This window comes from Passer montanus, unplaced genomic scaffold (genome assembly GCF_014805655.1).
Source record: "Passer montanus isolate IOZ18808 unplaced genomic scaffold, ASM1480565v1 scaffold8, whole genome shotgun sequence".
NCBI lineage: Eukaryota > Metazoa > Chordata > Aves > Passeriformes > Passeridae > Passer > Passer montanus.
This window is the reverse complement of record NW_024373256.1, coordinates 4,120,061-4,136,440: the sequence shown is the minus strand read 5'-3', so window position 1 is coordinate 4,136,440 and position 16,380 is coordinate 4,120,061. Positions and strand designations below refer to the sequence as shown.

Below are 16,380 nucleotides of genomic sequence, written 5' to 3'. Positions count from 1 at the left end.
AAGGCTGAAAGACTTGGAAGACACAATACAAATAACTGCAAAATCCTAGGATGTTGCTCTCCCAGAAGCCCTAAACTCCTGTGTCTTGCTTTTCCAGTCTCCAGGGAACAGTTTAACAAGTGCAGCTTAGACAGCCCAGCCCAGGCAGGGCTGAAGGAGCTGCGAGCAGCTCCAGGGCTCAGCAGTGCCCGACTGCAGCCTGGTACTGAGCTCTCCAACCCTGGGCCATGAAAATAGCTTGGCACAAGGAATACAGAAACCTCTAACAGGTTTACAGGCATTTTTCCACCTTTGGCATCTACCTCCACTTTAAGTTTGTAGGCACAAGTCTGCTTTGTGTGTGTTCCTACCCCCCTGCAAATTGTGCTGCCAGAGCTGTCTGTGCTGCAGCCGGACCGATTGACAGCTTTGCCTCCAGCCAGAATTCTGATTCAAAGGAATATCCAATTCTGTGTAATAAAGTTTGCATGAAATTTTTACCTGCAACAATTCCCCAATGTGCTGAACTGCATGATACTGACTTATACAATACATCATTTTAGCAGCAGAGTTAAACAAAACACAAAGCCAGACTCAGTTGGATTTTTCTCTTGTGATCACAGGTATTATACCACATGTGAGAGCTGTAAGCCATTACTTCCATTATTTTGTACTATGTAAACATCAAATACAACAAGTGTTTCAATCAAATCAAATGTTTAAATGTAGATTTTTTTAAAAATTTCACCTAAAAAATTAAAAATTAACCGCAAAATGTTTTCAGATAAAACATTAAAAGTATGTGAAATATTGAAAATTACTGTTTAAGTGTTATTGAAATACTTTACATTTTTAAAAAATGAAATTAAATGTTAGAATGAAAGAATTTCCATAGACATTTGATTTAGATGAAAACATATTTTTTTACAGAACAATATTCCATTGAAAAAATTTCCAATTGCATTTTCTAGTGGGCAATTTTTCAATGACATTTTCAGAAGAACAATTTGCATGTGAAAAATTTTCCAACAAGCTCTTGTGAGCTCTTAAAGGCAAGAAGTAGTTTTCAAATAATCCATTTTGAAAGGCAGTTATTATTCTATGTTTTCCACCTCTTACAGTAAAAACAGCAGACCAAACATAGGGCAATTTCCAGGCTTTCTGTTACCTCCTTTCTAACTTAAAATACAAATTGCTGAGAAATGTTCCCAGACTTCAATTAAAAAAACCATGAGTGATTTTAAAACGGGGTGTGCTGTGAATGTTGCTTACCTTAGGTAGGGATCCACACCTGGGATTCACACACAGCAGCTGGTGAGATCTGGTGTCCAAGCACAGCCTCCAGCTCCAAATCATCTCTGCAGCTTGAATTTCCCTCTTTAGAGTGATTTAGAGAATGTATCTGAATTTTGGTGGTACCTGCAAGTCCAGTTATTGACCCCAAATCTCATATCAAATGCTGTCTAAAATACAGAAACAACCAAAGAATCAATCAACATTAAACATGTCCCATTCTACCTGTTTGATGAGATCAGGTGGAGAATCCACTTGAGATTCCATTGTGATGCTATTTACAGGGAACATTTATAACATTTCTAATTCCCTTTTGTTTTCTTAATTGTTGTTCCCAGTTTTTTGACCACACAACCCCTACTGAAGCTGGCTATGCCTGCTGGGCTTTTGTGCGTGTGCTAAGCCCAGGTTTGTGTAACTGGCATGTGCATGTGAGGAGGGATGTGGCCTTAGGTGATACCTCACAAGGAGATTTAGCAGAATGGAAAATACCACAATGATCTACAGCCCACATTCCAAGTCTGCACTTCAAATCTGCTGGTTCAGAACTTGGAATCCACACTGATTCAAGCACTCTGACATCCAGGGAAAATCATGGCCTGTTTTCAAGATCTGAATGTGTTTAAAAAGGTGCAGGGGTTAATTTCCTTCAGTTGAGAAGGACAGCTCTTGGCTATAGAGCAGAGGCACCTCCCAGCCAGTGTAAATGACAGTGGCCCCTTTTGCTCTGTGGCTGCTTTGCAGCTCCACTCCAGCTACAGATCTGCTCTTGGAGTTCACACCCAGAAGTCAAGGGGGAACAGAGTTTTCAGTCCTCCTCCACCAAGTCACAGAGAGATGAGGCTTGTGCAGGGTACAGCACACAGCTGTGCCATGAACTGCACTGGACTGGGTCTGGTTGTTTTGCATCACATGAGCAGACAACCACAATGAGTCTGTAGAGCTGGGAATTTACAGATGCACTTGGATATGAGAAGAAAGGTTTGCTCCATGTATCCATTCCTCTCTTGTTTCACAGAAATAATTAGATCTCTTGTTCTCTGCCTCAATCTCTACTTGCACTTTTCCCATAAGGTGGTTTAGTTGCCCTAAATTACAGATCAAAGAGCTAAATGCTAGAGGCCAGGCTAATTCTCTCACTTCTTGCTGTAGTCTATGAAAACCCCAGATGGTTCAGAGGGCAATTCATCTCACCCTTAGATAGCCATCTCCAGTAAGTCAGAGAAACAGCTCTTTGGAGGTGAATCTCTGCTTACTGCAAAGGAACCTCCTCCAGAGTTTGGCATATGCCTTTCCTGTGCCAAAAGTGGAGTGGGACAAATCACATCTGCAGCTTTGTCCATGCAAAGAGACATAAAGCTGTGGGGAGAGGAGATCACTGCAGAAAGAAGCATGGCATTCTGAGACAGTCCATCCCCTCTGCCCCACCTGCCATCTGCTGCAGCCATTCCAGCAGATGGCATTGATCCCTGTGGCACAGCCGGTGGCACACGGACATCCTCCGCACGCTGGCCGCTGAGCAGTCAGCTGGTGGCTCCTGGAGGCATCTGACACTGACCTGGCTGAACTTTTTGCTGAAGCAGCTGAGAAATGTTCCTGCAGTCCCTCCCATTGCTCAGCTGCGGACTCAAAAGCTTTCACAAGAGGGGCAGGAACAAACCACAGGCAGCTGTTACATGAGGCTGCATTATCAGGACATTAGGAATGAATGCAAAATGCTCCTGGAAGGCTTAGTTCTTCCAACTGATGATTTCTTATTTCTGCTTGAGCTATAGAGGATCTCTGAAGAATCATCCAATTTGTTCTATATATACCCCAACTGGTTGTTATTCTTTGCCCTGGAGGGAGTTGCAAATTGTGTGTGCAGTCTGTCCTTTCTGTAAAGAGATTGCACATGGAAATATCCCCCTGCTTGCACGGTCCAAGCAGATGGCACTGGGCAGGTAAAGAGCTATTCTCTGAGAAGTGCTAGCTCTGAACATTCTTTCAAACATTAATAACTTGAGAAACACAGCAGCAGCAATTAGATGTAAAGTGACATAAATTACTTCTCGAAGAGTCCATTAGTTAAAAAATGATGTGCATAAAAGAGAAGAACATAAAAGAAAAGCATAATCCCACAAGCCAACGTGAGCTGACCCAGTCCACCTGAGAGACACCCACAGCAGAAGTTTGTTACAAAGACAAGGGAGCAGCTAATCTAGTGAAGTCAGTCAGGCCAGATGTTCTGTTTAGATTTTGATTGTTTTTTTATTGCCTGCTATTGTGCATCAGTCCACAGCACCAAGATGGGGGACTGAGGATGAATGCAGAAGGAAAGGAAATTTGTTATTAAATGCATCTTAAAAGGGAGAGATATGGCAAGGAATGAAGGATCTAAGGACAATGGGATGGACCACTCTTCATCTGTAGGTCAATTTTTATTGCATTTCAGATCAGCAATTGCGCGAGTCATTATTATCGGGTCAGTTTTATTGGATCAATTTGGCAATCTCAGTACAGCGCCTAATGTCGAGAGGAAAGATTTCAAAGGCTGAAGAGATTTAGGAGTATAAGTCACACTCATGAGCAGTGGAACTTAAACACTCTGAGGACTTAAGTGCTTTTGAAAATGGGACATGGTCTCCTCAGCCCTACACACACTTCTGGAAGCATTATCCCACTTGGCCACAGCATTGTGTGGTGCCCGCCGGGCTCCTCGCTGTCACTCACGGCACACAGGTCAAGGACTGAGTGGTTCACAGCAATTACTGGCTTATGAAATTCTCCTTTTCTTCTTCTAAGAATAGTCCCTCCTGTCGAGAGTGGGCATATTGGCAGGCAATGATGTTGTAGAGAAATATTTCAGTGAAGAAACAGAGGAACCTGTTGTCCGAAGAAGGCACCGTGGTATTTTCCATGAGTAAAAGCATGTTGAAAACTGAGAGATGTACAAATGAATACAATGCAGAGGCAGGGATAAACTAAATGAAATGTTGGCAGATGTGGAAAGATCTGATGTGCCACTGGGACAGTGAAGTCTGTTTTCCTGTAAGCGCTAGGACTACAAAGGAAACCTGCAAAACTGTTAAATAAAACTGGGGTTTCAAAAGGAAGAGAAATTTTTCATTTTACTTAATTCCAGGAGGAATAGCTATTTTCTTCTCTTTTGATTAAAATGGCTGCGGAGAACCAGGGCTACAGAGCTGCTCTGGCCATCAGCAGTTGTGTTGCTGCTGCTCCCAACCAGCCTTCAGCTTCCTCAGCTGGATATGTTCAGAATCTCACCTCAGGGGGGTGGGCCACGTCTCAATTCCACATCCTGCAGCCAAATCCCCATGCCTTATCCCTTTCAGATTCCACTTATTTGGTTTCCTTAGAAATTTTGAATGAGACCAAAGAGATCCATATTTTGAACATAATAAATTACCCCAAGCTCCCTCTTCTCAAGATCTTTGTCCTCATGTGTTAAACAGGTGCTGTCCCTTAAGAAATGCCAGTGGATCAGAAATTGTGGCGGTGGCCCCACAGCCTGGATCCCAGCATCTGAGACTCTGGCTCTTCAGCACAGCTCCAGTCCCGTTCCAGACATGCATCCTGCCAGCAGGAAGTGCTCCACCAGCAAGGGTGAAACAGGAGTGAGCTCTGGCCACCTCACCAGAGAATTCTGAGAAGCCCTGCTCCACCTGGATGTGTCCTTTCCTCACCAAAGAGCTCCGTGATCCTGAGGGCTTTTCAAAGCTGGTCCTCATCTACCCAGATGGTTTTCCGCTGCTCTTCCCCGATCCTGTCCTTTATTGTCCGGATAAGATCCTCAATGCTGCTCCATGCCTCTGCCTCCACGGAGGCGTAAAGGCAAGGCAGTGCCTCCAGCTCTTTCTCCTTCAGGCGGCACATCCGTAAAAACTCATCCTCAGTCTCCGGCTTCGGCAGCAGCTTCCTGTATCAAATGAGCAGACCAAAAATAAATGTCTTGCATTTTAAGTTAATCCTGTAGTCCCAGCTGTCCCATCAAGAATTTATTTTCTCCTACCTACTTGCAAGCAATAAAAGCAGTGAAGAACGCAGCTACTGCAGGTCTACCATCCCCTTACCTCCATGCTGCCCCAAGGAGAAATATTTGCTATGGGGAAACAATTTCAGAGGATTGAATGGAGGGAGAGTGCAAGTGTTTACGAGCTCTCCTCTTCCAGCTTGCATTACCTTAAGAAATGCAGTGGGAGTGCTGAGCATGGAGAAAACCACATTTTCTTCAGTCTCATCCTCCCACAATGCTCATTGCCACCAGTGACAGTGAAAGAGTGCCAGATTTGGGGAATTCCTGCTTTTCCAGTTGTAAGATTTCAGGGAGGAGTCACGGGAGGAAATAGTGCACACTGAAGTACCAGATGGAGAGGGATGAGGGTCTTTATTTCTCTCAGTGAGAACATTATTGGACTCAAGAATTATTCACTGAATAAGACAGAACATCAAATATGCAAAAGGTTTGACATGTTACCTGAACCTCTTGATGTTTTTCTCTGAGACTCTTATAAAGAGAACAATAGGATATATCTTGGCTTTGATTAAATCCTTCGTGCAGCTTATTCCAGCTTCCAGGAGACAATGCTTGTTCTAAAAACAAAGTCATAACACTGTCACAAAGGAAAATTCACTGCTGTGGAATCTCATGATAATGATATCTATCCCTTATGGGGTGATTTGGAAAGCTCTCTATTTACCATTGTACTGATTTAAAACCTTTTAATCAAATATACATTGAAAGTCCAGCTCCTCCTACTGGTTTAAAACTAGTCAGTCAAATAACAGCTGAGCTTAACAGCTTTCTAAAAAGATTTCAAATGGAAATGGAATGCTCTAAAGATGAAAAGTATGATAAAATACCAGTTTTACATATAGACCCAAACACACAGACTTGCTTTTTGTTCAGAAAGAACATCTATTGCAACTACTTCTGAGGCAAAAAACCATCACTTTAATTCTCCTTTTTTTCAACGCTGTGCATCAAATCTACTCTACTTGACATCAGATCTCTGTCTTGGGCATTGTTATCTTTGTTCTGTACACCCCTGTGTCTGGGTTTCAGGCTTCTCTTTCCTTTGTCTAGGTCCTTGTATCTCTTACTCTCTCGTGTATTCATATATACTTATGATATGAAAAGGAAATGAATAAAGGATGGAGCACAGAAAATGAAAGGATATTTAACTGCATCTATGTGGGTCATCACAGGGAATGAGGGAGAATATAAAAGGATATGGCTGAGGATGGGAAAGAAAAGGAAAAGTAAGAGCACAAATAAGAGCCATTTGGGGAAATAAATAAAAATCTGAGATTGAAGGAGGGCAGGAGAGAGAACATGCAACTGTAAATTGGTCAGTCTGATATCCAGGACACTGCAGAGAGCTTCCCAGAGAGCCCAGAGAAGGAAAACAGAGCACTGTGAGCACCTTGGCAGCAACAGCCTCGATGTTGGCAGGTACAATACATTCATATGTATTCAGATTCTTTTCTCTGCTGAAGATGACAGTCTCTGTCCTTTGCTTCCTTAAGAACTCTTCCTTTGTTACAATATCTAGGAAGAGATGTGGATGGGGACAGAATCAAATTTACAGCAGCAGAACACGTAGAAAAGTATCCAGCAGTACTTCACATGGGATGTAAGGTTGTTCAGGGAAGGAGGATGAGCAATGAATTGTCTTAACAGCTGCCTCATTTCTTCCATTGAATTCAATTAAAGCCTAATCTGATCACAGCTGAGCATCTCAGCTATATCCTGCACCAATGAGTCCTTGGGCAATTACTACAACACTATGAAGGCATTAAATTAAAACAGTAAATACAATTCCAGCACCTAATGTTATATAGTAGCAGTTCAGGGATGGAGGATACTGAGAAGTGCTAAAAAAAGGGTGGTCTCTTCAGCACAGGATCCTAAAACAAGGATTTAGTGTTCCAACATTTGTGTTTAAAGTTTCAAAAAAAATTGGCTTAGGTTGCAATGTGTGATACTGGCCCCCTTGTGAATTGCAGCTCTACATCAAAGCTTTTGTTTTATGTTGCAAGACAGAGGATATTTATTATAATACTTAACTTCTCAGTTTCTCTGTCTGGATGACTGTAAGGCTGCATACTATGCTGTGGGTATTCAATATTAGTGTAAAAATGAAACGTCAGCTCTGTTTAATGCTGGGTTGTATACAATCCTGCCCTGCAGCCATCACGGCACTGCGTACTGCTTTAATAGTAAATACTTAGCATGGAAGAAAATCAGTCTTTCCAGTAGATCAAATGCACAATCTTCACAGCTTGCATGAGACAGAAACCTAAAGTTGCTCTAGGGAAGATATTCCTCATAATAGCAAATACTAGAAACAAATTAATCAAAATTTCACATTGCCTAGATATGCAGTATGCAAACAGTATGCAAACAGAAAGAGCACTCACAGCATTTCAGTCTCTGAGGGGCAGCCTAGCAACCACACAGCATACACATGGATAATATTTATAGACACAGAATCTCATAACCATGTGTACTGGCTGTCTCAAAAACATTCAAATATCCCAGATAGTCTCAAAAAGCAGGATTTACAGCTACACATCACTCTGATGTGACTTGAAGTACCTCAAGCAACTCTCACATGTGCATTCCTCTACGTGTGCACGCATATATATGTTCATATTTCCAACACTGAGAGCTGACAGTCATGGCCCTCTCTTATCCCATTACCTGGCTTGCATATGTTGAATTCCAGGGCACCTCCAGAGTTGAGGAGCTTCTGCACCAAGGGCTTGGCCAGCATGGTGGGGGTGAACAGCACGGGGCGCCTGCGCTCGCAGCGGATGGGTCTCACCAAGCTATAAGGGATCAGACTGAGCTTCTTATCCAGTTCACTCTCGGAATCCAAATCTGAGCAAAGAACAAGACATTTATCCTCGGGGTTCCTCCCCATCAATATTTGGAGAAAAAAAAGGAGAAACACATGAACCAGAAATGACATGGTTAGTTGTACTGGTCCTCCTTCCCTTTTACTGGGGTTGTCTTTACTATACTGACAGCACTATGATGTCCAATCTAATACTAAATAATTCAACTGCCTTTTGCTTTCAAGAGATTATTCCTTAACCTCTTCAACACATTTGCTTGGAGACTCTGCTTGTTAGCTTCACTTTAGGCTCCAAGTTAAATGTTTTGGAGCAAAAGGCAAGAAAGTACCTAGGAAGAACTGCCAGCAAACAGGACATTTCATTTTCCTAAAGATGCCTGTGAAGGCTTAGTGCCCCAAGCACATTTAGCAAAATCAGTTTTGGTCACAGTTGTTGTTGAACTTTTGCAGAGTGGACCACAAATCCAAGACCTGTGATACATTTCACAGCCATGCTGTTCTGTAGATGTTTATGTAGGCCTTTGTGTCAGTGCTGTGTGTGTAAAGGCTTTTTTAGATTTTTACCTTCCAGTTTATCAGGCAGCTGCTTCTTCCCTTCGGATGAGCTCAGTGCCAGGCCTGAGGGCCAGCCTGTGACGATGCGGACCCGCTCGTTGCTGTTCATTCGTTTGTATTTGTTCTCAGACCTACTGACAAACTAAAAAGGTGAACAAAAACAAAAACAAAGAGAGAGGTTTGAGCCTCATTTCTTGCATTATTTACCCTCCCATGTATTCATCAGCCAATGCTCGTTTCCCATGAGATCTAAATCACTTGTGTCTATCAAAGACAGGACTCCATGGATCTGTGGACTGAATTCTAAGACTCTTTAAATATCATAGATCTGTTTCAGAGCCTGTGTTAATCCCCTTTGGGATTTGTTGTTTTGTTCTCTGCTCTTAAGAGGCATGTTTTCCCTTCACAGAGCTCCCTGCTATCACCAGTACAAGCACTGATGTGTACATCATACCCAGAGTATGCACAAATGTATCACAGGCTATACCCAAACTGCCTCTTCTTTGCTCTACCAGAGAGACTTAAAAACTCCCAAATGGCATCTTTTTGCAGTCATTTTACATGAGAAATAGGCTTCATGCTTTCCTTCCTCATCCACCCGCCTATTCCTCTATCCAAACATTAACTCCTCCTCCTGTGTATTTGCTAACCTTTCCCAATCACCTTCCTTCACACGGCTTTATCTTTCACCCACAGTCTCTGTCATGCTCAGAGTCACCAGCCCACAATTAAAGGAATATTTTCTGATGGACCCTGTCTCAGAGACTTGGAGATTTGATCCAGCCCATTGGATTTGTCCTTATGGTACAAACAAAGCACATTTCAGCCTCTGATGGCAGATGTGTGGAATTCCTCAAGGCACATCCGTAATGGAAGCCATACTCTTGAAAACAAACACCCCACATCACAACAGAAAACACAACCCATCCTTCTCCTTCATGCATTAAATCTCTTTTTGATAGGAATAAATTCCAATACAACCTCTAGACCTGAGCTGGGATTTTTGGGCGAATTAGGATAGCCTGAGAATATCTACTGTTCAGATCCACTATTTCAGACACTGCACTGAGGATTTGAACTTTATTACCTGTAAAATCTGGCCCAAAAGAAAGCTTGCTCTGGATAGGCGAGGGCTGGTTTTGGGGTCGTTCTGCGGGGCAGGCTCCTCTGGCTGCAATGTATTCTAGTAAAAAATAATACAGGAGATTTTCTTATCCCCACTCTTCTTTGTATTTTTTAATCATAACATTTCAGAAACAAAAGAAGCCAAACCAGATATTTTCTATTTCCAGTAAAAGGGACAGTGATTGATACCTATCCCAAATACAATGTTCTAAACAAACAGTGGGCATAGCACGGCCTGTGCTGACAAACACTGCTTTTTCACTGCTTTTCACATTCCTTTGTTCACAGACTGTTCTCCACACCTAAGAAAGAGATAATTTCTGCACCAAGAAAGAGCATGCACAGCTTTTGCTTTCACGAGCACCTCTGCCAGTGATCTCTGTCCCTTTGATCAGTGGGGCCGTGAGCACAGAAGGAATGTGTGACACTTAACCTTGACTGAAATCAAGCACAAGCACTGTCTACCTGTCTCTGTAAAACTTAAAAGCATGAATGTCTCCCAGACTCTAAAAATGACTTATGGTAACTAACACACCAGGAAGGCAGTTTTAATTATGTAAAAATGGAATTTTGGGGTCTAAAAATGCTTTTAGTGATGGAAAGGGGAAAATTTAAAGGACTGTTGTGTGCTAAAGCCTGATAATCCCAATTCTCTCCACAGCATCCAGGCTGGAAGCGACAGGTATTTCTAAAGTGGGACAACAGACTCTGGTTTAGAGGATTATTCACAATGGGAGAGAAATAATTCTTAACTGCAAGGACACAGCTTCTTCATCATGTGTACATGAAGATACAGTAAATGTTTACAGGTAGAGAAGCATCAGAAGGGTGACTAACACACAGAACAGAGTCTGGACTTTTAAAGTGTAGTCCCTCCTAGCTGGAAGGATTAATAGTGAGCCAGAGCTGGGTTAATTCCCAGGGACAATATTATTTAAAGCAAACAGGTGCCCATTGCCTGACACAATCAAAACCTACAGAGAGTATAAACAGGAATTTCTGTAAAATGATGATGAAAAATGAGAAATGAAAAACCAGTGGCAGGGGAGTATGAGGTGTTAAAAGGACTTTGTTTGTAGATACTTACCCGCAGGGCCCGAAGGGTGTTATAGGAGTTTTCTGTCTCATCTTTGCTTCCTCTGTGCATCAACCGCTGCAGCTTCACCAAAAGGAGTTGCTGGGCTCTGAAAGAAAGGATGAAATCACACAGATCAAGATATTTTTGAAACCACTCGCAAGAAAGCTGGATTGCAACGGGTCTGTGCCTACAGAAAAGATTAAACAGAAATAGCAGTGAGGACTGACAGAACCACGCAGTAAAGGCAGGAACAAAACAATATGAAGAACTGCACTTCAGTTAAGGACTAAAGAATATCCATGGAATATTTACATATGATACTTTTTGAGGGACTCACTTTATTTTTTCAGGTAGCATCTGGAATCTCTGTTCTTAAGTTTTATAGCTTATACTACAGTATTACATCAGACCTTAGCTCAAAATTTAAGTTATAGACACCTCTTTCCTTACAGCAATAATTAAGGCCTCTGTTTCTAGATCCCTGCTCTCAGTAATGGTCACTCAGTATCACTCTCACCTGCTGTAGCTGGGAATGGTCCCCATCTCCAGGTCCCTGTCAGTGAAGGGATCCACCCTGGCACAGAGCCACTCACACCTGCCCTGGTACATGGTGTCCAGAATGTGGACGATCTCATCACATTTCACTGACAGGGAGCAGCAGTCCAGCTGGCTGGAGATGTTCAGGTTCAGGCGGATGTGAAATGAGTCCCCTGAGGTGATGAGCCCTTCCTCCAGCTCCGACAGCAGCTTGCGGTACCCTGCGGCAGGGAGGAGGGAAGGGGTGAGGCAGGATCTCCCACTCTGCTGCTGCTCCATGCCCTCTGGGAGGAGCCACAGCACGAACTCCTGAGGTTCCTCTGAGACAGGTTTGTACTTCCAGAGTGCTGCTTGCAGTAGTTCCAGCAAGATCATGGGCCTGCACCTCAGAGACACTGATGGGGCACTGGCTCAGGGGCAGCCCATGCTGCTGCTGTCAGCTCTGTGGGAATATTCTCATTATAATGCTACTTTTAGGTAACTCCATTCTCAGTACTCCCCACATGACCTGTGGAACAAAGAACTCAGCAAAGACACAGACACAACTATAGCTCTGCCCTCTAAGTACCATGTGAGTTCTGCCACCAATTTTAATGATAAGCTATTCTCCTTATTATTAGCTCTAATTGGCACTCCCAGAATCTATAACATGCTTTATCTGCAGTTAAGTGATGCTCAAAAAATTGCAATAGTCTTTCCTACAATTGAAAACATCAAAGAAAATCAAAGGCATCACTTCCTGCATGATCTATGCAGCTGAAATTCTCTAACCAGCATAAAAACCATGAATGCCCATTTATACACACCAGTAAAGAATGGATTTTGGAACGTAATTTTTGATCCATAACCTGAAATTATCATTATAGAACCTGAGCACTGAAATCAAATTCTATTCGCCACACATGAACTCCAGCTGTTAAAGATAAGATAAAGCCACAAAGGTAATAAACAGGGTAACTCCATCAGGTAAATGCTAAATCGACCAGCTGGATAAAGATCATTCAGCTCACCCTATCATATTGCAGAAAACTGTACATAAAAATAAGCTTGAGTGTGTTTCATGAGTCATGTTGCTATTGGCCACCATGTACATTTTTCAGACTCCTGTTGACAAGCACATGTTGTTTTTTTCCCTCAGACACCAGGCTAAAAGCTGAAGCAGTTCCACAGAGGAGCTGTAATTAACACCAGTGGCAGGCTCCAGATTTATCCCAATACAAAGGATATGCTGGTCCTGTCACTCTCTTCCAGACAAGTTGCTATAAAAGCCCTTGGACTACTTGAGATAAGAAATACTTTTGGTCTTACCTTCATGATTTGATTTATACTGGAGTGTTACTGGACCACTGCACCTCTGAATTGTCCAGTGAACTTCTTCCTTTGTGCAAGTATCCAAAGGAACACTTTGATTTTCCCCTTTAATGCAGCCCTCCAACTAGATATGAAAGAAATATTACTCTTCAGTGCAAGTTCAATCTCTGAGTCAATTAAACCATTTTTTTAAGTGCCATGATCTTTTCCTTATTAAACAATGCAGACACTTTGTTACAAGAATGTAGATTATGTCCTAATTACATAATTCTTTTTCCCTCAAACTAGAAATGCTAGCAGCCAACAGAGCTGCAGCACTTAAACAATCCCAGGCATCCCTGGGAAGGGGGATAAATGCAGGAATATAAATTGTGTGGGGTGTTTTTTCCCCCCTTGGGGACATTTGAACAAGGAAATGGTTTGGGAACATTGGCAATGGAGGGAAAACTAAGTAAAGAGAAACTTGGCATAAGCATTGTTGGACTTGTGCTCATGGATTGCCAGGGACAGCATAGGTGGGTGGGCAGACACCCAGGGCTGCTTGGTGATGATGTCGTGCTCACCAGGAGGATCTGGTGTCCCTCCCGAAGGCCAGCCTTCTCTGCCAGGGAGCCTGTCTTGACAGAGCTGACAAAGCTGCCTTTGTCATTGCCCCCGAGCAGGGTGATCTCTGAGTTGAGGCTGTCCCCGTTGAGCGTCACGCGCTGGACCGTGTGGCACGAGCTCCTGATGCGGCCCACAGACGTGACAGAGGGACGGAAGGGCCTGTGTCCAGGAGAGGGAGGGACAGCTGGTTATCTCACTCTGAGTTAAATGAATGCATGAGATATGAGAGATATACAAATAAACTTCTAGCATTATCAAGCACTTGTATCTAAGGACTCTAAAAGGAAACCTCATCGTTACTGCAATAGTTCTGGAGAAGAGCATCTCTGAAAACTCAGTGTATAACAGCTCTCCACTCAGCAAGCTCTTGCAGCAAGTTAGCAAGATCACAAGGAGAAATTGAAGCCTTTAGAACATTTTGTCTGTCTTGAAGCTTTTGAATTTTCAGGATGACTTTCATGGGTTTACAGAACGTGAAAAGCTCCAAGATAGCGTTATATTGCTGCCACCATAATCACTCCTGCTGTTATAACTTCAGCAACTAATAAATAAATAGTTTCTACCACAGCACCCTTTCCTCTCAGTCTCTAAGGTAAGTACACTGGCATCTCAAATACCTTTCCAGAGAGAACTTTCTAAATATGGAGTTGACATGCTCAAGCTCATAGGCGTCCAGGCCTTCTGACTGATGAGAAGAAGAGGAAGAATGCACTGAAGGAGCTCCGTGTGAATGCCTGTCATGACTGTCATCTGAAAGAGTAACAAGAATGATAATGAATCCTAGATAAAGTGAGAAAGATGGAAAAGGGGAAAAAGAATTTTAATTGATCCCAGCCAAAGCCGAAGTAGGAAATTCTTCATGCAGAGATGTGATTCATATCCACAGGACATGGCACAAGGTATGCCACTCTCATAGAACAGAAAGTGGGAAGGGACCTCTGGAGACTGTCTAGTCAAAGGTCAATGCAGGGTTAGCTCAAGAAGATTGCTCAGGACTTTTTCCAGTTGGGTTTTGATATCTCCAAGGATGAAGAGTTTGGCTAAAACTCTCTGGATAACCCTGTTCCAGTGTTTGACCACATTTGTGGTAACAAAACTAAACCTTTTCCCTCTTAGTTCTTCAGAAAATGATTGCTTTCCCCTTCTCACCACTGGCAGACCCTTTGTTTTCTTGATTTACTCACTGGCTATGTGTCCCATTTACTTAGAGTAGGGCTGGTTGTCTGACAGTCTCTGTAGCTGGGGAGCTGATCACATATTAGCTCATATTTCAATTATACATGATATCCTCTTGCTTACCATCCATCTCCAAAGCATCACATCCAAAGCTGTCATTGTCCTCTTCAACCAGGCTGGAATTAAAAGCAAAGCATGAGATAATGGAAGAGAAAGCTGAACAGCTGCAAGCTTTCAGCAGATTTCCACCTTTAGTAGATTTCATTAAATTCTGAAGGAGGAACTTCTCCTGTGAAAAAGGAAGATGTTGGAGATGTTGCATCAGGCAATGGTGCAGCTGCAAAAAAAAATAAGCAAGTAACATCCTTGAGGATGTTACTGACAATACAGAAAAGGGCAGGAGACAACATGTGTCAGCCAGCATGGGAAACATGTGAAACAGCAAGAAGGTTCAGAAGGTAGAGCTGCCAACAGCAGTGAGGGAATGAAGATTTTGCTGAGGGCAACAGGAAGCTGCTGACTGATGGTCTGGTGTGTGACTCACACCACACTTGGTTCAGCACAGAGATAAAGGGCTGCACCATGCCTGCTGTGCATGCACTGCACCATGGGGTTTTTCCACAACAGAGCAAAAAGCCAGAAGTTCACTGATGGACAGAGTGAATGCAAGGGAAGTTACTGAGGTGCAGCAGAAGAGGAATAATTTATCTGCTTGATTTAAAGTACTTGAAGCATTTTATAGCAGTTTCAGGGTAGCTGTCGTGGCTACTCAGGTACCTGCAGTACAGAATGGCAAAGTGCTGCAGGCTTCTGCACAGGAACTGCCACAGCTCTGGCCCAGCCCAGCTCCCAGTGACACTGCCATTCCTGCAAAGGTGACTAGGCTGGCTGGCCTTAAAGCCACTCCAAATTCACTAAAATTTTGCTCTTTCAGGGGTATTGGGGCTGTCCAGCCAAGTGAGTGATCTGTCAGCTTCACTAGAAGGACTTCATTAAAGCATGTCCTTTGGTTGCAAAGCTGTTTAAATAACAGCTTGTTGTTTTTCCCATTCAAAATGATTTGTAGGTCTCCTGTGGAGCTGATATTCCTCATATTTGGCTTCAGCTGAAGGGTGAATTTTTGCAGCCAGGCTGCAGAGAATCAGCTATTTTTACTCCATGCATAAGCAGGGAAATAATGTACCTTTTCCTACATTAAATGATGATCTCACCATTTTTTTCCACACAAATTAAGAAGAGATGAACTGTGAAACCTGCAACTTGGCTTGCAAACAGCAATTATTCTGGATTATGTTCACAAATAAGTCCCAAAAATTTATCATGCTAATTATAAAGTTATAAACTACACTGAACTTTTGGGCAGGCTCTTGAGATACTTGACTTTAGTGATTATCCGCTCAACAAAGTAAATCCCCATTCAGACCTCGTTCCAGGGTACCTGTTCTTTCCACATGAAGAATATCTAATATGAGGGAAAAATTCAGATTTCAGTACAACTCAGTCTTCCAATGCCTTAACACATGGAACAGAATACAATCAGAGTTACAGTGAAATAAGTCTACAAGATGAATAATCTCCATGTAATCTCCACTGTGTTCTGTAATACACTGCAAATATTGAAAAGTTCAGGCATGCCAAAAGCTTTTCAAGCACCTGAAGCACAAAACATTCAAATAATTAATAAAATCCCCCTTTTTCCATCTTGAATTGTTACAACACACTTTAAAAAGAGACTTGGAGGACAATGAAGGAGAAGCTAAGGGAGACTAAAATAAACACTGCTTAAATCCTCAGCAGCCTAGAAAATTATGTGGGAGAACCAGCTGAGGATACCCTCAGTGGAAAGCTGTCTTGCAA

At 42.6% G+C, this 16,380-nt stretch overlaps 1 protein-coding gene across 3 annotated transcripts in view; it reads right to left on the bottom strand.

Moving 5' to 3' along the window:
• Nucleotides 1–3,233: 3,233 nt before the first annotated feature.
• CARD11 (caspase recruitment domain family member 11) overlaps nucleotides 3,234–16,380 on the bottom strand; it is a 45,285-nt gene continuing 32,138 nt past the window's right edge. For all 3 annotated transcript variants that reach the window (XM_039732537.1, XM_039732536.1, XM_039732538.1), the window contains 12 exons: nucleotides 14,647–14,699; nucleotides 13,965–14,097; nucleotides 13,305–13,506; nucleotides 12,739–12,865; nucleotides 11,411–11,651; nucleotides 10,903–10,999; nucleotides 9,778–9,873; nucleotides 8,700–8,832; nucleotides 7,979–8,158; nucleotides 6,699–6,823; nucleotides 5,750–5,865; nucleotides 3,234–5,191 (listed from right to left, as the gene is read on the bottom strand). In XM_039732537.1, coding sequence (XP_039588471.1) covers nucleotides 4,987–5,191; nucleotides 5,750–5,865; nucleotides 6,699–6,823; nucleotides 7,979–8,158; nucleotides 8,700–8,832; nucleotides 9,778–9,873; nucleotides 10,903–10,999; nucleotides 11,411–11,651; nucleotides 12,739–12,865; nucleotides 13,305–13,506; nucleotides 13,965–14,097; nucleotides 14,647–14,699 — 1,708 coding nt within the window. In that variant the 3' untranslated portion in view covers nucleotides 3,234–4,986. The remainder of the gene's footprint in view (nucleotides 5,192–5,749; nucleotides 5,866–6,698; nucleotides 6,824–7,978; nucleotides 8,159–8,699; nucleotides 8,833–9,777; nucleotides 9,874–10,902; nucleotides 11,000–11,410; nucleotides 11,652–12,738; nucleotides 12,866–13,304; nucleotides 13,507–13,964; nucleotides 14,098–14,646; nucleotides 14,700–16,380) is intronic.